Here is a 22970-nt window from a genome sequence, read left to right on the forward strand (position 1 = left end):
CGGTGCTCCGCGGTCCAGGCACATTCTTAAATGGAAAAGCCATGGAGAGAGATGAAGAGAAACTGCTATTTCCTCCCTTCTAATTAGGTTTGAAGGTTGTGGAAAGCTCAGAACATGACACTGACAGTTGCTCTCTCCAGGCAAGAGACGAGACTCTTAAACCCAGAGACCAATTTGTAGCCAAGTCAGTCAGTCTCGCTGCCTCGCTGACCCCCAGGAAGAGGGGGGAGGAGTAAAGCCAGGGTGTCACACAGGTGTCGGGGCAATCAAGGTCAGATTTCTCGAACTGAGCAGATGCAAAAATTAAACTTAAATAAGGATTAATTGCAAAATGCTTCCTTTAATCAATGTAAAACATCTCGTCGGTAAGAGACATTCCCTTGTTTATAGAACAGCTTGACATTTTGGAAACGTGCAAGTATGGAGCTACAAGAAGCAGCTAGTTAGTGTAACATATCTGAATGACCTGAAACAGTCTATCAACGCATTTTTTACACATATTTTGAGGTATTACATGAGACAAGGTTGATATGTCAACGGCAAAAGAAAACAAAAAAACGTCCTCGACTTCACAAATAAAATGTCCGTCTGTCTTTGACATATTATCACCTTATAAAACAGTGGGTGAAACCTACAAACACAAGTCTATTTGAAGTAGCTTGCTGAAAAAGAAACAACATTTGCATTTTTTTTTTTTTTTCATTCGGAGTCATCTTTCCACGACTACAATATTCACATTCATTTTAACTCTTCTTGGGTTCCACTCTCTCTAACTAACTCCTGGCTCTTTAGCTGGTACACGCTCCACGATATTCACCAGCTTGTCTCTAACCTTGTTTTTGTGCCATTTTGGTTCCAGGCAGGGTTTTTTTCCCAAGTTTGTTTTTTCTTCTTTCTCCTTTTTGTTTTTGTGCTGGGAACAGCTGCCTGCTGCTAGAAATGAGGTTGATGAGCGCAGTGAGACCGAGCCAAAACAGAGAAGTCGCGAGCCCAGAAAAACCAATACTGAGCAGTACTCAGGCGCTCTGCAGAACTGCGGGAAACTGCCGGATTAGGTGATAATTCTCTGCGGGTTTGTTTGTACGAGCAAAGCCCTTCACATGCGGTACAAGCGCTCTTGAATCCAATTACAAATATATACAGATGTTTATTTTTTTTAAACATTTGCCACAGCCCTTGATTGAGTCCTTTCGGGCAATGTGAACCACGACTTGGTCATCTGTAGCCATCTTCCAGAGGAGCAGCCTCTCTCGCTCCAGGTGCAATGCAGATCAAATTCAGTAACGAAAAAAAAAAAAAAAAAAAAAAAAAAAATGAGAGAGATTGCAGCAGGCGTATTATTTTTGTACACTTACACTTACTCTCCACAGCATGAGGCGCTAAATGAGATGACGACATTGTAAGTGACACTACGCTGGTGTGAAATGCAGAGTGGCGAGAAGGAAGTAGTGTAGTGGGCCACGTTTTCATCGAGGATGTACAGAACTGTTTTACCAACTAGCGCAACATTACTCAACCATGGCAGAAGGGAGATAGGCTTCGGCTACAGGGCTGCATGAACCGGAGGACGTGGGGCTCCAGGGATGTCGGGGTGGGGGGGGGCCTGGGGTTGCAGCATTCTGCACTCTGGGATGTGTGGTGTGGATGAGAGATGAGGGAGCGGAGAGCGACTGATGTTCTCCCCGAGGTTAATGCAGTGCTATCAGCTGCACAACTGTCCTCCCGTGGCTGCATCTATTTCAGCAAGCGGCCGGAGGAGAAAAGGGAACAGAGAGGGAGAGAATGAGGAGGGTAAGAGAGGTGGAAGAGGGGAGAAGAGAAGGGTAGACAGAGAGTTAGAGAGGAAAGAACCAGGGAAGAGATGCTCTGTTGCTCTCGAGTGCCTTGAACGTAAATAGCGGGAGTCCCGTCTTTGTGTTAATGATCAAAAAGCACAAAAGTCGAGTTGTGTACTCGCTTCGAACACAAAGGCAGAAATCAGCTCTCATCAGTCTCAACTGTGGACGTGCAGTTATCCACTTGACAAAATGTCTACAGCTTTAAAAGAAAGAAGAGTTTTGTTTTTATTTGTATAAGATATTGATTGAGATCAGTGTGCAGTAGCTGCTTTGTGCCTGAATGATTTTTGACAAGTTACAAAGCAATAAAAAGGAAATATACACTTTATCGACTGCATTCCCTACTACCCCGAGAGGAAATCAAAAAGACTTCTGTTCTCGTCGAAGTTTGTCAAGGATCACAATGAAGTGTGATTGATGTCAGTCGTCGCTTGTGGCCCCATTTTTCTGCTCTAAATAAACTGAAGGATAAATCCAGTTGCTAAGCCAGTCCCTCAAAGGGCTGACCTTTTGATAAGCCCATCTCTCAAATTTATGGCAGCTCGGAGATGCTTTATTGCCACAACCTAGAAATGGCTCATGTTGACGCAAGATCATTTACAAGCCTATGCTCTCAGAACCCTCAAGGCTCAACATCTCTAGATGTGTACTAACAACGAGAGATTATCCTTGGGGGCAAAATAACTTCAGCCCCTGCTTCACCTGAGATTGCTATGGCGAGAGAGAGTGGTGACCAAGACAGCTTTTGTGTGTAAAACCTTGACATTTCCGCACTATAACTTCCACATCTTTGGTCTTTGCTTTGCCTGGATTTCACAGCTCCCCTCTGCCCTGTTTTATTTTACGGTGGCCATTTTATGTTGACCATTTTTTGCTCCCCCTCCCCCACTGGCAGCGATATTCAACTGCTCAATTCAAGGCCACAAACGACACAGGTCAAAGCGTTCTAACGAAGGCGAACTACTGAGGGGCTTCGTAACAGCAAAAGGTAAGTGTGATAAAGAGGAAAGGGACGGTTGAGTCACTCATGTGTCCTTTGATTCTGGTTATCTGTTTCAGGCTCCCTGTTTGCCCGAGCGGTCTGGGCTGGAACCATCAGTAGTACCCTCCATCCGCCTCGTTCATGTGAACCATGACTTCCACTGAACTGAGAGCGCGCTGCTGAGATAAGGGCTCCCGTCAGACTGGACTGTGGCAGCGGAGCCGGGGAGAAAACATGGTGGACGGAGCCATCTGGCCAGCTCTCCTCCGTCCTCGCTCTGCTGAGCACAAAGCTGGAGCCACCTGTCTTGTCTGCTGCGCTATCCAGCAGAAGTTGAGTACCACCAGGATCGTGAGACAAGATATTGTGTGTGTGTGTGTGTGTGTGTGTGTGTGTGTGTGTGTGTGTGTGTGTGTGTGTCCACCGTGTGCTGTTTTATAGGAAATATCCACAGGCAGGGGAGAAGAATTTCTCCTGAGAGAGCTGCAGTCTGTTTACAAGTCTGTGTTGTTTCTAAGAAATCATATCATACATTGATCCACTCTCCTACTCTCCTCTAAAAGCTTCCAACACTATTTCCATGCCATGTTAAAGGATATGCATCTTCTCTTTCTACTTATTGACTGAGGCTCAAGGCAAGGTCATCCGCAAAAGCTTTTGTGACAATATTCTCCCAGAGAATATTGGATTTTATCTGCATCTAATAGCGAAGCATTTGGCATAAAAGGAGCAACATTTAACATTTAGTAAGATACACCACTTTGCTTTGAGGCATCGTATTCTGCCAAGGGTGAAACCTTCCAAGAGCTCTTCAGCCAGGATCATGTCTCTGTAGCTATTAGGCAATTTGATAAAATGTCAATATAGTAAGCTAAAAGCAATGGCCAACTTGTCAATAGATAGCTTACGGAAATGGATGAATTGCAAAAATAGTTAGCAAAATGTAATGGATACTTAGTTTAAATATTTATCTATAGTTATGGGATTGACAGATCAATATTGTTAGCTAAAAGCAATGGCTAACCATTAGACCTAAATAAATACACTGTTAACAATTAGCTTGAAGTCATGGATAAAAATAGTGATAGTAATGGATGTTTATTTAAAATTTTAAATTAGTGGTCTAACATCAATGGCTGGATTGTCAAAACAGTTAAAAGAAATGGATAAATGGTCTAAATAGGTAGCTAAATGTAATGGACAATTATCTATTATCAATAAATTTACAGGCAAAATAGTTAGCTCTAAGTGAATGATGCCTTGTACGAACCACTATTTTGCAGCAGTCGTCAGCCATATCTCCCTCCCCTTCCTCGACCGGCTGACACTGCGAGTTGTCGACTCTCACTGCTGTTTTACAGAAAATACACATGAGAGTATATCTTGTGCGAGACTCACCGGGGAGATTGGGGAGAGGCCGACATCCATCGAGCCTGTCAGTGGAGGAGTATAAGACAGGAAGCCCAGGGAGAGAAGACAAAACCCAGTTGGATCTTGGCCCGGTGATAAGTTACCGTGCACACGGCAGTCATTACACCACCAGAATTAAATGATAAGATTCCAATTACCTGCTAATTTAAAACCACCGGTCAAATATGAGTAGTAAAGGATGATGGAGCCGGCCGCTAAGGATTTCATGTTATAATAGCTTTTCTGCAGGTGAAAAAAAAGTAAATTGAGAAAATTGTGCAAGTATAAATGACCTGCTTTCATAGAAATCTCCTGATCTATGTCATGTTCAATCTATAATGCCTTTTATGCTCCTTCTTGGCAGCATGACGGATGAAAAATCTCATCTGAAGAACACTTTCTTTTTACCATGTCTGAACGTTTTGTTTGTAACCCCCAAACAACCTAAAGGTGCACCCATATGGCCTCCATTGTCCTCAGCCCAACAATAGGGGGTCTTGTTCTCTAATTAATACGGCATGTCCCTCCGCTAAACACTGGATCCATTTGCAGGACTGCTGCATTATTCAATATAGCCGAGGGTGAGAGAGGAAGTCTGTGGTCTGGAGTCACCTTACTCCGGGCAGAGCAGCAAAGCGAGGGAGATGGAGAGGGATGAGAGGGAGAAATGAAAGTGATGGAGGAGGGATTGAGGATTGTGGAGGTGAGTGGAGGGGACAGAACAAGGCTGGGGGGGGGGGATGAAAAGGGGGAAAGGGAAAGAAATAAGGTGAGAGATTAAAAAAAGACGGGAGAGATCAAATGGTCGATGTGGTTCAAGGCGAAAGGGAACTGCTAAAAGAACACATCCGTGTGAGGAACCACAGGAGGGTCAGGGGCTTATAGACAGGAAGTCCATGTCCGGCTGACAGTTTCCCTGCTTCTGCTGACAAACCAATTATAAAAGCCAAACAGATTTTTCCAGCTGTGCGTGCATTTTTGACAGAGCATTCAGCGATAAATTGACAAAGACACATCTCTCTCTTTTTTTCCCCTTGTTCTTTTATTGTTGATAGCTGTTATTTCTCCAGAACAAAACCCCAATTCCTCACCCCAAAAATACATCCGTCGTCTCCGTCTCTCTCGTTAAATACACACCTCGCCCCCCCCCCCCCCCCCCCAAAAAAAATACAATGGTCAAAAACACAGTAGTCATGTACCATTGGTTCATACAGAGACAACACACGTGAAATCAAACGGTACTCTCGGCGGCAGCTGTCGCCACGCGGAGAGCTAGTCATAATAAAAAGCTTTGGAATGGTAAAAGTACAATGCACTCGCACAGTCGTGGCTGTTGAGAAACACTGAAAGCGGCTGAAAATTAAATGATGTGGATCAGGATATTCTGAAATGAGCTGAATGAAATGCGAAGCGGACGATGGATCCATACGTGCTGTGACGGACATGTTCTGATGCTGGAATGGACACTCAGGGAGACTCGGCTGTTAAAAGTTCTGGCAATAATCTCACAAAGAAATGGTCATTTACAGCACATTCACCTTCGTGGTTATTTAGTGGTTACGTACTGTACGTCTTTACTCTCAGCAAACATATAGCATATTATTCACATAGTATTCACAGAACATAATATACATCTGTATGTACACAGTCCTTCCACCACCCTCCAGAAAAAGTGTCCAGGCACTTCCTCCGGCAATCCGGCGTCTGATCACCGGCTGTCCGTAGCTACCTCATTACTTCATCCTCATTTGAAAAAAAAAACAAAAAAAAAACACAAGCTGCTCTATCGGTGAACCTGTGGGAGTCTGGTGATTTTGGTGCACTGTTAAGATTCCTCACGTATATTCTGGCCCTCCCACCTCAACCAGACTGTGAGCTGCAAACTAACAGCGGTAGAGTTTGCCTAGCTGCCATTTCTCAGTTTTCCGCGGGCTTCAAGGTGCCTCTCCTTGTTTATTTGGGCAGGTCCTGGAGTGATACCTCGACTGCCCCTCTTGAAAACCTGCACTTAGGAGGAGATATGGTGGAGCATAACATATTTTTAAAGGGTAATGATGCAGTGTAGAATTGATATTTTCTTGGGTCTGGGAAAAGAAAATAAAAGGGAGAGAGAGAAAACAATAGAAAAAAAAGAGAGGATTGCTTCCTGTCTGTGTGTTTGGGTGTTTTTAGAGAAAGGTTTCAAAAGCCGACTCGGATCAATTATGTGTAACACACATGCCAACCTGCCTGAGCTTTTCCCATTGATTCAGGCATTAACACAGTTCCAGTGGTCTCCAGGCATTGGCCAGTATAGATGAAAAACAGTGGATTCTGTTTGTCCATCAAGTCGGTGATAGCTAAACAGCAGAGTCTGTGGGCAACTGGTTCTCCACTTCCTCCTGTTTAAAGCTGCATTGTGTAGTCCTGAAAAGAAATTTCAACCAGAAGAGAAAGATCTTTACCGACTAAAGAGACTAAATGAATTAACCCTCTTTGTTTTCATGACTGAATAAACAAGCTGTCCTTAAAGGAAACCATAATTTCAGACTGTTTCATTCTGTTTATATGTGGCGGACCCTGCCACCTTCCTAGCTTCAAACAATGTTTTTGGGACCTTATTTTCTTCTGAGAATAACTTGTTTATTCAGTCATGTAAAGACTATATATCATTACATCATTAATATTGTAAATATAAAAATTCTGACTTTTTTCTCGTAGTGCCCCTTTAAAATATTTAATTCAAGACTCCTCCACCAGTGCGAGCCAATATGTTCAGTGGGGAGCGTCGACGAAATGTGGTATTTTTTTCCCTCTTCTGCACAATGTTAATGCCCATTTTTAGTCATATATATTTATTTATTTATTTGACACCACCAGGAACAACAACTAATATATTGTGAAAATGTAACCCCCTACCTGAAAGGGTTTTATGATCAAATCCAAACTGGCTTAGCTCGCTTCGACGGTTCACAGTACAACCAAATGCCTCAGACAACAGAATAATAGACTCAAATCTGTAACGCAGCACTGCTTTAGACACCACAGCATTAATGAAACATCACTTTTCACACCACCACTATGGCATGTCAGTACATCTCTTACAGGCCCCCCCCCCCCCCACGGCTCTGCTCAGTTGTCCTTCCCGCTGGGTATAAAATACAAACAATCACTTTGGAAGCGAGAGCATTAGCTGATGCAGTACATACTGTATGTTTGTAGGCATATATCAAGATGAAGCAGTAAGAACAAAGTAAAGAGAGGATTCAAGTCAGTCAATGGGATTGGCACTGTGACAATAATGAGACGGGAATCTCCCATGGTGGCACCGGGCCCAGTGCTGTGGTCCCTGGGTACGCCCACCTGTAGCACACATGGTAATCCAGCACAAACATTATGGCAAAAATACAACACTACTGTACAGTTTCTGCATCGATACAGTTGAGCACTGGGCTGGTCGATCCTAATGCTTCAGGTCTTTTTTGTGTACCAGTATGACAACCTTTTCAGATCCATTCAGTGTTCTGAATAAATCTGTCCTATCATCAGAGAATAAGGCAGTTTATGGTATGGTAGATAAGTCATGCCACAACCACGGTGGACTGCTGTTGTATGTAGCTCTTAAGAGAGAAGAAAAATGCCTCCACTTTGAGATAATTCTGCTGTTACTCTGGAAATCTCATCCAGCCCCCTCGCTGTTTGAAATGAAACGATGAAACACAGCCAAGGTGACCTTTCTTCAGAACAGACAGGTCCATTTTGTAGCTCAGATATTGTTTTGCTGCTACAGAAACCCATGAGCACAAAAGAGCCTTAGTCCAGAGGCAAAGAGGACAGAGGAAAAGCACAAAAAATATCAAAAGAGATAAACATCACCAACAAGGAGGAAATCACAGCTGTACATTAAAGGTTAAAAGTTAGAACCACAACCAGGTTTTCTTTTTCCTCTCCTTTCTTTGCAGTCCGTTCAATGCCAAGTCCACAGGTCCAAACATTAAAGTAGAGGGCTCACTAGGTGGCCTCAAAATCGTATCTCCAGCGCACTGGATCCCTCCGCTCTGGTAAACATTTAGTTGCTATCTATCATCAAAGCAGTCCAAGTACTCCAGGACAAGGTCATAGCAGAATCGATACTGGTCCTGGAGAAAAATACAATATTCTCAAATTAAAAAGTGAGATCAGGAGAATAATAACAGAAAATGTCTTGCATCTTCAAAACACACTTTTTATTTCGTTTTTTATTCAGACTGTCTTACCAAGGACTCCACCATGTTGGGTTTGCAGTTGCGTAGAGTTTTGACAGCATAGAAGATGTCCACCATGTTCTGGTACTGAATCATCTCAAGGAGAATGTTGCAGGCACAGAAGGTACCGCTGCGGCCACCACCGTTACTGCAGACGAAAAGACGTGTTTTGTTGAACATCTTCAACAGATTGCTGTATCTTTTTTAGTACATTTAAAAGCAGGTTTTATTCTTTTATGTTGACTTGAGCCATGCCGGCAGCGTGGTTTGAGTGATGGCTGTCGGTCAGCCAGCCAAAACCACTCATGTACAGATGTGTGAAAGATCTTCCCATATATTCAGTTGACTGCCATAATATTTTTGTTCATACATTCATGGTTCCCAGAAGATGAATCCCTCTGACTTTGGTGACCAGCCTGATAATTCATTAAAAGCTAATGTCTCGGGCGCGCAGGTAGTCGAGTGGTTAGAGCGCATGCCAAGAATGCAGCAGACCCCAGTTCGAATCCAGCCAGAGGACCTGTACTGCATGTCACACCCCCCATCTCTCTCCCCTTTCTGATCTATCCACTGTCAAAGAAAGGTGTCTATGCCTCAAAAATTTCTAAAAAAAAGTCTAATGTCTCAAAATCTCATTCATGTTCCAGTCTGAGTGAATTGTGATGACTTTAATGACGTCCAACCTAAGTGTGTTAGCAGGCTGATGTTTGCATAAGGCTCAACCAATAAGACTTTTTCAGGGAATATTAGAAATCGAAAAAGACCAATAAGTGATATCTGGAACAGTGCAATTTTGAGGCATTTTATTTTGAATATTTCCCTTTTCTGCTACTTTACACTTCCTTTCGACTACATTTATCTGATACATTTTGTTACTAGTTACTATGCAGATTCATATTATTTTATTGTTTATAGGCTAATAATTGTGACTTATTATCCATCAGATATTGGGCATTACGTGAGAGGATGTTGTATCAGAGGCAAAGTAGCACATTTTTCATCTGCAATCTGGCTGTGGACTCGTCTTGTTTATTGAATGTTTTTTTTTCGTCACTTGTGCACTTCAAAATATTTTTTAAGTTTGTGATTAAGAATTAATCTAATTAACTATATGTTTTGTGAATAATTCATCTAAATAAAATTGCATATATAACCTTTTTTTGTTGCATCGTTTAGTATTTTTGGACACAGCAATGTTTTTCGATAGTGGTGCAAAAGTTGTGTCAGGGGACAAAATCTGTGAAGCTGCTGATAAACTTCCATCGTTCGCCACCAAAATTGCCCGGCAGTCCATCACAATCCATTAAGCAATTGAGGTGGTTAATCTGTCACAGGCCTACTCAGTCTACATCTCAACGCCTGTGCTCTTGTAGCATTAGGGGCTGTAATAGGTCTGACCTCCAAGCTCACTGCTAAGTGCTTTACTTTGACATGATATTTAAGGCAACTAAAGTACTTTCAAGTACTCCAGTAGTGCGAGAACTCCTCAGTATAGAACGGTGAACGGTGCTTATATGAACGGTTCCATCTGAATGTAAATTCTCTGTTCACTGTCATGTGCCTCCATCAGGGACGGACTGGCCATTGGGCAATGTGGGCAAATGCCACTGCGGCCGCCTGGTGATGTGGCTGCATCACAAATAAATAAATAAATAATTAAATGAATAAACATAAAGCGACGGCTGCATCAAGCCGCGGCTGCAAATCGATAAATGGGCTAAATAAATAAAGTGGTGCGGCTGCGTCAAAAGGCGGCCGCAAATCAATAAATTAACAAATAAAAATAATTAAAAATAAAGCGGAGTTGATGGCGGTTGACAACGCTCAGAGCGGTCCCAAGCTCATTTCTCCCGGCTCTGTCATGCGTCATTCAAGTTTTTAAGCCAAATTTCTCCAAATACTACACAGTGAATTTTGATATGATCTAATCACTATTTATGTGCCACATACGAGTCTCTATATCACAGTCATGGTTACTTTCTACAGTCACAAACTTTTATATCACTCTAGTCTGCATTGTTTTGTAGCGAAATGTCTTATTCAGATGTTGAAAAACATGCATGGTTTGAAACAAAACAAATCTACCTGCATTTTTTATTTGAAAAAAAAAAACTTGAACCGGCACCTTATCGTGGTGGAGGGGTTTGAGCACCCGAATGATTCTAGGAGCTATGTTGTCCGGGGCTTAATGCCCCTGGTAGGGTCTCCCAAGGCAAACAGGTCCTAGGTGACGGGTCAGACTAAGATCGGTTCACTCGCCCCTGATGAATAAAACAAGACCAAGGACGTGCACGTCGCCCGGATCGGCGTCACCGGGGCCCCACCCTGGAGCCAGGCCTGGGGTTGGGGCTCGCAGGCGAGCGCCTGGTGGCCGGGTCTCTGCCCACGGGACCCGGCCGGGCGCAGCCCGAACGAGCAACGTGGGCCCGCCCTCCCGTGGGCTCACCACTCGCGGGAGGGTTCAGACGGGGCCGGTGCAGAGGGATATGGGTGGCGGTCGTGGGCGGGGGCCCCGGCGGCCCAATCCCCGGATGGTGACTCTAGCCATGGGGACATGGAATGTCACCTCACTGGGGGGGAAAGAGCCTGAGCTGGTGCGGGAGGTTGAGCGGTACCGGCTAGAAATAGTCAGGCTCACCTCCACGCACAGCCTGGGCTCTGGAACCCAACTCCTTGAGAGAGGCTGGACTCTCTTCTACTCTGGAGTTGCCCGCGGCGAGAGGCGGCGAGCTGGTGTGGGCTTGCTTATAGCCCCCCAGCTCAGCCGCCATGTGTTGGAGTTCTCCCCGGTGAACGAGAGGGTCGTTTCCCTGCGCCTTCGGGTCGGGGATAGGGCTCTCACCGTTGTCTCGGCTTATGGGCCGAACAGCGGTGCAGAGTACCCGGCCTTCTTGGAGTCCCTGGGAGGGGTACTGGAGAGTGCTCCAACCGGGGACTCCGTCGTTCTCCTGGGGGACTTCAACGCCCACGTGGGCGATGACAGTGTTACCTGGAGGGGTGTGATTGGGAGGAACGGCCTCCCCGATCTGAACCCGAGTGGTGCTTTGTTACTGGACTTCTGTGCTAGTCACAGTTTGTCCATAACGAACACCATGTTCAAGCATAAGGGTGTCCATATGTGCACGTGGCACCAGGACACCCTAGGCCAGAGATCAATGATCGACTTTGTGGTCGTGTCATCTGACCTCCGGCCGTATGTCTTGGACACTCGGGTGAAGAGAGGGGCTGAGCTGTCAACTGATCACCACCTGGTGGTGAGTTGGATCCGCTGGCGGGGGAGGAAGCTGGACAGACCTGGCAGACCCAAACGTATCGTGAGGGTCTGCTGGGAACGTCTGGCAGAACCCTCTGCCAGGGAGATCTTTAACTCCCACCTCCGGGAGAGCTTTGACCAGATCCCGAGGGAGGCTGGGGACATTGAGTCCGAATGGACCATGTTCTCCACCTCCATTGTTGACGCGGCTGTCCGGAGCTGTGGCCGTAAGGTCTCCGGTGCCTGTCGCGGCGGCAATCCCCGAACCCGGTGGTGGACCCCGGAAGTAAGGGTTGCTGTCAAGCTGAAGAAGGAGTCCTACCGGGCCTGGCTGGCCCGGGGGACTCCTGAGGCAGCTGACGGGTACCGGCAGGCCAAGCGTGCGGCAGCACGGGCAGTCTCGGAAGCAAAAACTCGGGTCTGGGAAGAGTTCGGGGAGGCCATGGAGGAGGACTACCGGTCGGCCTCGAAGAAATTCTGGCAAACCATCCGGCGCCTCAGGAGGGGGAAGCAGTCCTCCACCAACACTGTTTACAGTGGAGGTGGGGAGCTGTTGACCTCGACTGGGGACATCGTCGGGCGGTGGAAGGAATACTTCGAGGATCTCCTCAATCCCGCTGACACGCCTTCCATAGAGGAAGCAGAGGCTGGGGACTCAGAGGTTGACCCATCCATCACCCAAGCCGAAGTCACTGAGGTAGTCCGTAAGCTCCTCAGTGGCAAAGCACCGGGGGTGGATGAGATCCGCCCTGAGTACCTCAAGTCTCTGGATGTTGTGGGGCTGTCTTGGCTGACACGTCTCTGCAGCATCGCGTGGCAGTCGGGGACAGTGCCTCTGGACTGGCAGACCGGGGTGGTGGTCCCCCTATTTAAAAAGGGGGACCGGAGGGTGTGTTCCAACTATCGGGGGATCACACTCCTCAGCCTCCCCGGGAAAGTCTATTCTAGGGTACTGGAGAGGAGAATTCGGCCGATAGTCGAACCTCGGATCCAGGAGGAACAATGCGGTTTCCGTCCTGGCCGTGGAACACTGGACCAGCTCTATACCCTCCGCAGGGTGCTCGAGGGTTCATGGGAGTTTGCCCAACCAGTCCACATGTGTTTTGTGGACTTGGAGAAGGCATTCGACCGTGTCCCTCGTGGCATACTGTGGGGGGTGCTCCGGGAGTACGGGGTCGGGGGCCCTCTGTTAAGGGCCGTACGGTCCCTGTACTGCCGGAGCAGGAGCTTGGTTCGCATTGCCGGCAGTAAGTCAGACCTGTTCCCAGTACATGTTGGACTCCGGCAGGGCTGCCCTTTGTCACCGGTTCTGTTCATTACTTTTATGGACAGAATTTCTAGGCGCAGCCACGGGCCGGAGGGGATCTGGTTCGGGAGCCAATGGATCTCATCTCTGCTTTTCGCGGATGATGTGGTCTTGTTGGCTCCTTCGAGCCGGGACCTCCAGCATGTCCTGGGGCGGTTTGCAGCCGAGTGCGAAGCGGCTGGGATGAGAATCAGCACCTCCAAATCCGAGGCCATGGTTCTCGACCGGAAAAAGGTGGCCTGCTCCCTCCAGGTGGGAGGAGAGTTCCTGCCTCAAGTGGAGGAGTTTAAGTATCTTGGGGTCTTGTTCACGAGTGAGGGAAGGATGGAGCGTGAGATTGACAGACGGATCGGTGCAGCGGCCGCAGTAATGCGGTCTTTGTATCGGTCCGTCGTGGTGAAGAGAGAGCTGAGCCGAAAGGCGAAGCTCTCGATTTACCAGTCAATCTACGTTCCGACCCTCACCTATGGCCATGAACTTTGGGTCATGACCGAAAGAATAAGATCCCGGATACAAGCGGCCGAAATGAGTTTCCTCCGCAGGGTGGCAGGGCGCTCCCTTAGAGATAGGGTGAAGAGCTCTGTCACCCGGGAGGAGCTCAGAGTAGAGCCGCTGCTCCTCCACATCGAGAGGAGCCAGCTGAGGTGGCTCGGGCATCTGTTTCGGATGCCCCCGGGACGCCTCCCTCGGGAGGTGTTCCTGGCATGTCCCTCCGGGAGGAGACCCCGAGGAAGACCCAGGACACGCTGGTGTGACTATGTCGCCCAGCTGGCCTGGGAACGCCTTGGGGTCCTCCCGGAAGAGCTGGAGGCAGTATCCGGGGAGAGGGAGGTCTGGGTGTCCCTGCTCAGGCAGCTGCCCCCGCGACCCGGCCCCGGATAAGCGGATGAAAATGGATGGATGGATGGATGTTTGCAAAAGTTAAATTGAACAATGCCTTCTGGGAATTTCAAGCCTGAATCGAGTGGACCGTCTGAGTGTAGTTGTTGGAAGTTGACTGAGTTTAAGCTAGCAAAAAAATGAATCAAGGTGTCAAGCAACACAAGGTGGGAACGGAGAAAAAGAGAGAAATCTCAGAGAGCACTGTTGGTTGACGGTGAAAAATGCTGCAAACAGACTGATTTGTTTTTTAAATCAAGTGTAGCTTCAGCTAGCACTAGTGCTAATACTGTTAGCACCAGCACACCAGGGAGAAAGACAGGACAGTGAGGATGAACAAGAGGAGGATGAAGAGGAAGACGTGAATGACTGCGTGACGGTAAGACACGTTTGTGTTATGGAGCGGCTGGCTCTTATGATTTATTAATGTGTTTTATGTATTGGGGTGTAGTTGTTTATAGCTTGGGAATTTACGTTTACTATCACCGGGGCTAGTGCCTGTTCTTTACGTGCGTCAAAAATTGCCCGTGCGTGGGCGCGCGCACACCCCTTCCGTGGGCTGCTGGTGGGTGAAAATGCCAGGGCTGTTTTTTGTTCCCAGTCCGTCACTGGCCTCCATCATGTTCACGAAGTGCACAGTTGCATGTTCGGTGACGTGTGAGGTCAAGTGGCATTAAAGCGCATGATTAATCTACATTTGTTTTTTTGACATGTTTTGGTATAATCAATTTAAATTAACACTTTGTTAAGACATTGCTAGTTTTGAATGTATTAATACGTTCGCCCTCTTACGACCTTGAGTGGGAGCATGATGCAATCCCGATCCTGTCATATAGCATGTAAGGCAGAGTGTACTGCATACGTAGAGTACATTTCAATATATACTACTGTATCTCCGATAGGAATAAGCCTCCTAATATGTTTAACATGGTCTAGGAGACAACAATAAGGTATAAGCAGCTCAGGATCTGTGTAATCTGATAACCCTGTTTTTGTCTTCATGCCACCTAATGAAAAACAGACATCTGATACAGTTGATGCAGCATGCGCACGCAATATCTAGATACAAAAATAGCGACATGGGAAAAGCTGTAAGGGAAGAAAATTGAGCAATAACAGCACAGTGTGGCATTTCTTCGGAAATATTGTCCTGGTCATCATAAATGAAAGGCAATATCAATAAACCTGCGGAGAACAATCCACTTCCTCTCTCCTGAGACAGACGCAGGGAAGGTGGGCACCGAGAGCCTCCGCAGCGTATACAAGCAATATTAAGGTAATCAATCGTCGTCAGTGCTTTGGCAGTCTGGATTTACTGTAGTGAGAACCATCGCATTCTGTATTAAGCCATAATTGATTTGATCTCCATAATCTCTTTCCTGGTTGTCGTGGGTAACACTGTGTGACAGCGCTGAGTGATGTGCTTTTGGATGGGGGCGGTAGGGATGAACGTGTGATGGGTTGGCAATGAGCTGGACGGAGCCATTCATATTCATCAGCAGGCGTGCGCTCCGAGGGCTTAGGACAACAGAGGAGCGTCTATGCCACACGCTGCACTACAGCAGCAGGGCACAGCGCATTAAACCACAATTTGATTTTCTACATTACAGAACGCTACCTTGGAAAGTAGTTTGCACTGCATCTTATTGTGTCAACAACCAGGCAAAAACCCCATGGAGACAAGACATGACAAGTGTCTCCCTGATTCATTGTGTTTTGAACAGACATGTTTTCACGATACTCCACTCTGTGAACAAGGTTTTGGTTTAAATGCCACTCTTCAACAGCACAGATTCACTACGACCAATTCAGAAGGGGGACTGAATGCGTCTCCGCCTCGTCTCCTTTTTCGTATTAATTTACAGTACACGATGCGTGCTGCTAACAGATTACTCACAGGCAGTGGACAACAGTGCGTCCTTCCCCACACTCCCTCTGCCACTTGTGCACTTGCGCCAGCAGGTTGAGGAAAGCCTTCTTGGAGTCAGGAACATCTCGATACGCCGACCAGCGCAGGAACTGGAACTGACACACCACCAGCTGGCCCTCTTGGAGCTTTGAATGCAACAGAAAAAAAAAAATTAAACACATGCGGTCTGATTGTACCGTACTGTAGTGTGTGGGTGAGCGTGCTCTTGTGTGATACATTTTTTTTTTCTGGTTGTTTCAGTATTCTGCGCGTGCCAGTTAACACCCGTGTTTGAGTACTCCCCCGGCACTGTGCTGGCGCTCTCAGCTGTGCTCACTCAGCAGACTGACTTTGAGATATATGGGTTTTGCAGGTGTAAGTGGGGCCCGCGCTGTGTGTAAGAGAGGTCCCTGTGTGTTCATAACCTTGTGCTGTAGAATCTCACCTAATACTTAAGGACCAGTGGAGAACTGTAAGTCATGCAAATTGGGCTGGCAAAGACACCAACGATGCATGGAGGAATTGGCTCAGCAGAGGTGGGATTTACACAATGTACTTTTTTTTTCCTTACTGCTCTCGCACCCAGACATACATATGCTTGCAATGCACTTCCTTTGACTTTTACTCCCTCCCCTTGTATATCATTGTCACGCACAGGAAACACACACACTAATTCACAGAGAAAGGGCCAGAGAGAGAGAGAGAGAGAGGTGTGTGTTATTTCTGTGTGATTTGATTCCTCTCATGCTGGGTTAAGTTGCCCTCTCCTTGACAGTGGCGTGCACCGAGTCGAAAAAAAAAAGGTGCCGGAGGTAGAGAGGGGAATGACAAGGGCAGTCTACAGGGGAGGGGAGGATGCCAATCAAGAAAGGAAGTTCTGGGTGCTGCCTGTCGCGCTGTTACTAATGGCGGCGGGGGGAAACGTCTTGCATGCAGATTCCTTTAATAATTGGTTGACAGCGATCCTGAGCAGAATGCATGCATGCGCTTATGCAAATGTTCCCGTGCTTAAACCGTACCTGCGCGCACACACACACACACACACACACACACAATCAACATGACGAGGCGTGTGAAGTCAAAACGATTCATACATATGCACTCAAAAAGTTGAGGAAAAACGACCACGCTCGCATCCCCTGTGCTCCCTCTACCATGACAGAACTGTCGATTCCTTTATTTAGCTTGTTTCATGAGGTCGTCCTAATTCTCCACATGCCAGGTTCTTTCTCTTTTTTTCGTGTCTGTGTCAAGGTTTGTGAACATATCTAAAGTGAGTCGGCTTTGCGAGCTTGAAAAACAGTATCCTGCAACTGAAAAATATGGCATGCATTATGATGATGAAAGGGAGGGGACCCTCTTTAGTATGCCAACAGGCGCCTAAGAGTGGGAAGACGCCTATCTAGATAATGACAAGAAGAAATTGAAAGAGGGGGAAACTGACCTTTATTGCATGCATGTCAATGGTTTTCTCTTGCATGTTTTTCCACAGACAGTTCTTATTATATGTATGACTCTCATGAGAACACTGGTTGCTCCGGTTGAATTTTATGGATGGCTGAACATCAAAACAAGTTTCTTTGTAATATGTATGATACAGCCTATGAATACGTTTCTTACGGATCCGTCATTGTGCTCCGTACAAATCTCCAGGCTACACTTTACAGTGTATTTATTTTAGAGTGTATTCATTTGACAACCTCCTGTGACCCATGAGAAATGTTGTTGTGTATGCGCGAGAAAACAATATAGACAGATAACAACACAGAGGCACACGTTGTGAGGGTTTAAAGGATGAGTTCACCCGAAAACTTAAAATTCTGTCATTATGTATTCACCCTCAACTTTTGTAGTTCGCAAAGGATTTCTGGAGATTCACAACAAATGAGCATTCTCCTAACCAACATTTAAAAAAATAATAATAATAACACAACTGAAAAAACATAAAGGGGCTCCACACAACTGGTCATCGTGGCACGATCAATGTCTCCGGAAGCCGTGAGATCTCACATTGATTTGAAAAGCAGTCATTCACACCCATTTTAAGCCAAAATGGCTTAGAAAGCTTGGCGGGCTATTCATCCGCTTTATTAAATACCATGTTTTGGTCATCCAGTCTTTGGTCAGTCCTACCTGGTACAGATTTATCAATAGTAAACATTGAAAAGGCCCCTGAAAAGACTACACAAAAACGTTCAATCTGGCTCTCCACTGAACGTCTTTTCATCATCTTCAAAGACAGCACTGACGCCTTCTGGACATGTTTTTAATGACTGAATTGTAATATTTGTATGGACTTTAAAGGCACACTAAGAAGTTTTTGGAGAAGAAATACAATTGTAATATTTTCAATATTAATGAGGTCATAATACAAACTTAGAAAATATTTCTTCCATAACTGAATAAACAAGCTGTTCTGAGGAAAATAAGGTCCCCAGAACACTGTTTGAAATTAGAAAGGTGAACAAAGTGAAACAGTGTAAAATTGTTGGTCTATTCAGTTATTTGGTCATGAAAATTAAGAAAGTTTGTTTATTGAAGTTTTGTTTATCAATGAAGATCTTTCACTTCTGATGAAAATGTATTCCCAAAAACCATGTAGTGCACCTTTAAGCCTCTGAGTTTGCGCACGTACTGCGCAAGAAGTTTTACATCACTTGAAGGTTTCATGTATGCAGCATTTTTACCAGCCGAGTGTGCATAAGTCTGACTTTGAGGACTTGTGCTGGTTTTTTAGATGCACATTACAGCTGGCAGCTCTAAATGTACTGTAGGTAAAATGTCACATCTGAATTACCAGCGAGGAAAACAGCTAATGCATTTCTAATGAGTCTCAAGTTATCATTTGTGAAATACCACTGAATGGAACAACATGTTCTGTGCAGGCTTTTTTTTTTTTTTTTTGGAACTGCAGTGACTCACCCTCGTTACGTTCTTGACCCGAAACAGACGCGTAATGACGTCCTCGTCTGCTGACATGGACAGAAACTCCACTTCCATTGGCCCGTACTGCTGTAAGCCAGGCTCCGGCCAGTACTGCACGCACGGCTACATGTGGAGGGGAGATCAGAGAGAGAGAAGGGGGGGTTGTTTATCAGCGATTTAATGTGGCACATACAGTACTCACGTAATCTTTAGTAGCTGAGGCCAAAAAACTGCCTTTGCTCTTGCTTTGGATTATCAAAGAAAAAGAAACTTTAAGAAGTTGAAATGATGAAATTAGGCAAGTGTGTGTGTGTGTGTGTGTGTGTGCATGTGCGTGTGCGTATGTGTGTGTGTGTGTGTGTGTCTGTGTGTGTGTGTTTGCTTGCAGTGGGGGGTCTGCGTACAGGCAGTAATTAAAAAAGAAGAGAATACTGCTGAAGACAAGCAGCCACACCAGTATAACACTGTAACAGGGATGACAAAAGTGGTGTTAGCGTGTGCCGACAGAGAACCGGAGGCCTTACGGTGCCGAACTGGTGTTAATAAGGGGAGAGAAGCAGCGCGGGGCGGGAGAGATGTAATGTGCTTTGAGAGATTGCAACAATAGGGAGACAGACTACTCCAGTGCCACGATTGAACTCTATAACAGAGTTCATAACAAGATCTCGCAATGAACAACTTAAAGTGGCGATAACTCAATTTTCAGGCGAGGCCGAGAAGGAACTGCATCACACTGGAAGGAACAGGATGAAAATACATTTAAAGGAAGTGGATGAAAAGTGGAATTGAACAGGGCGACCTACAATTTCTTTTCTGCTTTTTTCTGTATTACCAGACCACACAGGGTGGTAAATAAAGAAGGTCAAGGTCTTAATAGTCATATTAGCTGGTGCTGATTTTGATGAAAATCTTTCGAAGGGATACTCAATGAAATACTGGCCAAGGAACATTATTACAACAGGTGAATGAATGCAGACAGAACAATATAGGCACCAGTATAATTATTTCTCCACCAGAGGGTCATTATTCAAGAAAAATGTTAAGGAGTGATTTTACAACAATCTGAAGGTAGACCTTGAGCCCAAAAACTATTCAAAATTTAGAGAAAGCACCTGTTTTCCAAGGCTGTGATACAACGCGATACATATTTCACTCAGTTAATTTTTAAAGTTGGACTCTACACAGCTTGTAAATCTTGCATTTATGGCCAAAAAACTAAATCTAGATTCTGTATAAGCCATTCACTCCAGCGTCTTTGGGTCGGTGGTCTGCTTGTTATTTATACAGATATTAATTATAGAGGTGTGAATACAAGGTGCTATAAGATGAATAGATATTTGAGATAGTAACAGTTTGTAATGATATGTTGATGAAAGCTGGTGAAAGCTAATGCTCGGTGCTAGAAAGTCTAATCTCTGCGGAAGAGGATAAGTATTGAATGTTTTTTCTCACATTTTTTTTTCTCAAAACTATGTTTCTGATTTTAATCTCAGAATTCTCAGAGAAAAGTCAGAACTCATTTTTTTTTATAGTGATCTTTTCTGTAGATCTCAATGAAGCATTAGACATTAAACATTAAAAGTGGTAAAGATTTCTACAGGATCCAAGTCAATGGTCTTTACTTGTCAGTGTGTGGTGCACCACAGGGATCAATTTTGGGACCCATCTTTTTCCCCATTTTCCATATTGTCCTTCTGCTGCATTATAAGACAGCATAACATTTCTCATTTCTTTCCATCACTATGTCGATTATATCAGGTCATACCTGTCCCAGCATTGCTGAATTATTCAGCAGCATTGTCAACTCCGCACAACTGTTTATCTGCAATTAGGCACTGGATGTCTGCCAAACTCTACAGCTAAAGTCCAACAAAGACAAGATCTTAATTATTGCCTGAACCCGGTCTGTAGTGAAGTTGTGCCAGCTCTTGGCTCTTTGACAGGGGATGTTGTTCCTTCTGGCAAAAAATTAGGAGTTGTATTTGATCAGAGCCTTAGCTCCCTTATCCCCATATTACAACTGTATTCTTATCAAGTTCCGTTTCTACCACCTGAGAATTATCTGAAGAATTCAAAAATTCCTTCCTTTAAGACTCTCACGCTATTTTACATGCTTACATTTCAATCACGCTTAATTATGTAATGACCCATTCATCCGCCTTAACTGTAGAACTTTGGAATGGCTCGATTTCCTGAATGGTTTGGTGCCAAAATCCTGACAGAAACGCTGAGATATAATTAGATTTCTGTGCCCACACTTAGAATAGACTTTAGGATCTATTGCTGCCTTTTAAATCCCTCTTCAGTATGGCACCTGATTGTCTAGTAGAGCCCTTAAGTCCTTATTTACCAGCTCAAGTGCTGCAGTTGGAGCTCTGACTAAAGCCAAGGCTTTAAAATCTCCTTTTAAAAAAGAATTGATGGCATATTCTTTAAGATGTCCGTTCTAAGTGTTGCACTGTATATTTAACTGAATCTTGAACTTGAATCGTGTGTTACGTTTCCACTCATTACTGCAGCTATTATTACAAGTGGCAAAGATAGAACGGGAAATATTGTAGTACAGAAAAAGGCATATGTTGATGAGAAAAAGTGGGACGCCAACAAAAAGAACCCTGAGATGTGGCTGGAGGGTAAAGCAAGCCTATTCTCCAGAGATGTAACGTGAGGAGGGGATGGAAAAACTGGGGCGGGTGTTATCTAGTCATGCCTTGCGATCAATGTGGTCAGGGATCAAAGCCCAGCAAAATGGCATGAAGGAACTAATCCCGAGCAGAGTAAGATACAGAGAGAGTGAAGGAAAAGTCTTAAGTAAAGTTCAGATAACCTCGAGACTTAAAGTAAAAACTAGTACAGCAAACAGCTCTTGTTTGAGTGAACTCAAGCTTTTTTTTTTTGCTGCGTCTCTCTTTCCTCATAGTGTCCAAGAAATCAATGGCAATAAAACAGTATATAACACTTTGACCTCACCCAGGCAGAGTTCGACTGGTTGAGTTGGTTGAGCATGACCACGGCCGTGCAGCCGTAGTCAAAGACCAGCCTCCAAAAGTCCGCCGTGGTGCCCGGCAGCGGGTGAGGGGTCACAATAAAAGCAGCCTGCCGGTGGAAACTGTCGGCGAGAGCGGCGTTGACGTAATTGTTGCTCTCCCCCTCCGTCGTAACCAGGAAGGCCAGGGCGCGATCGGGTGGCAGAACGTCCATGCTGCGGTTCTTCTCTCGGTTCCTGGGCAACAAAGCGATGCTGCACTCTTCCACATCCAGGTGGGGGGTCACAGAGTTGAGCGTCTGCAAATAGAAATGTTAAAGAGGTGAGATGGAAGCGAAGAGGACGTTTAAACGGTGGAGAAGACGTGAGGAGTGGTGAGACACAGCAGAGGAGTCAAAGATGTTACGGAGGAGGAGGAGGAAAAAGAAGTTAATCAGATGGAAGGAGGGAGGACTGGGACGCAGAGGATGCCAAGAATAATAATGTAAAAGGAAAACATCTTTAATATTCCGAACACCAAGTTGACAAACCGATTTAAGGGAATAAACGATACATTAGATCACAAAGTTTACATTTGAATAATAAAGTCTAAATTAAATCTCAAAAGGAAATACCACATATCAATATTCTTTGATGAACCCTCTGTTCATTTCGCCGTGATTACATTAGGCAACGTGAAAAAATAAATAAAAATGTGGATCATTAATACAGGGCATCAATAATAGATCTGTGACTTGCTGATCTCGGTGCTACCGGTTGGCTTGTTGCCTCCTGCAGGATGACAGAGTAAAAGGCAAACGGAGAGCTCACTGGGGCGGCAGAGAGGCTTTCAACGACAATGTCAGATGGATAAGTTTACAAGATCAAAGCGGGGCTTGTAACATTTGGCTTTATGAGGAGCTAACAGTTTGTAATCACAGCGTCGCACCTACAGTACAGTTCCCATAATTCTGAGCAGTGCATTTGTCATAATTCTTATAAGGATAAAAAAAAAAAATGTATGAAACGTATGAAATTAAATGGAGAGCGTGAGTCTTTTTCGGAAAATCACTTTGAAATGCTAAACCTGGAATCAATGTGGCTGCTGCGGCAGAGGGGAGGTGGATAAGGCAGGTAAAGCATGTGGGAACACAGCAGGCTCTCCTCACTCCTAATCACCATCTAATAAAATGTTCCGGAACCGCAATCCTATGAACCAGGTAGACGATTTAAGTGACAGTGATGCCGAATCAAAAAAGCACAAAAGGAAGCCGACGCCA

General features: G+C 45.2%; 1 protein-coding gene across 4 annotated transcripts in view; it reads right to left on the minus strand.

The window, feature by feature from the left end:
- Window positions 1–5982: 5982 nt before the first annotated feature.
- The window catches only part of ptprub (protein tyrosine phosphatase receptor type Ub), a 182428-nt gene continuing 165440 nt past the window's right edge, over window positions 5983–22970 (minus strand). For all 4 annotated transcript variants that reach the window (XM_030394026.1, XM_030394025.1, XM_030394024.1 and 1 more), the window contains 5 exons: window positions 21696–22010; window positions 18723–18848; window positions 15789–15946; window positions 8466–8601; window positions 5983–8348 (listed from right to left, as the gene is read on the minus strand). In XM_030394026.1, coding sequence (XP_030249886.1) covers window positions 8286–8348; window positions 8466–8601; window positions 15789–15946; window positions 18723–18848; window positions 21696–22010 — 798 coding nt within the window. In that variant the 3' untranslated portion in view covers window positions 5983–8285. The remainder of the gene's footprint in view (window positions 8349–8465; window positions 8602–15788; window positions 15947–18722; window positions 18849–21695; window positions 22011–22970) is intronic.

This window comes from Sparus aurata, chromosome 17 (assembly GCF_900880675.1).
Source record: "Sparus aurata chromosome 17, fSpaAur1.1, whole genome shotgun sequence".
NCBI lineage: Eukaryota > Metazoa > Chordata > Actinopteri > Spariformes > Sparidae > Sparus > Sparus aurata.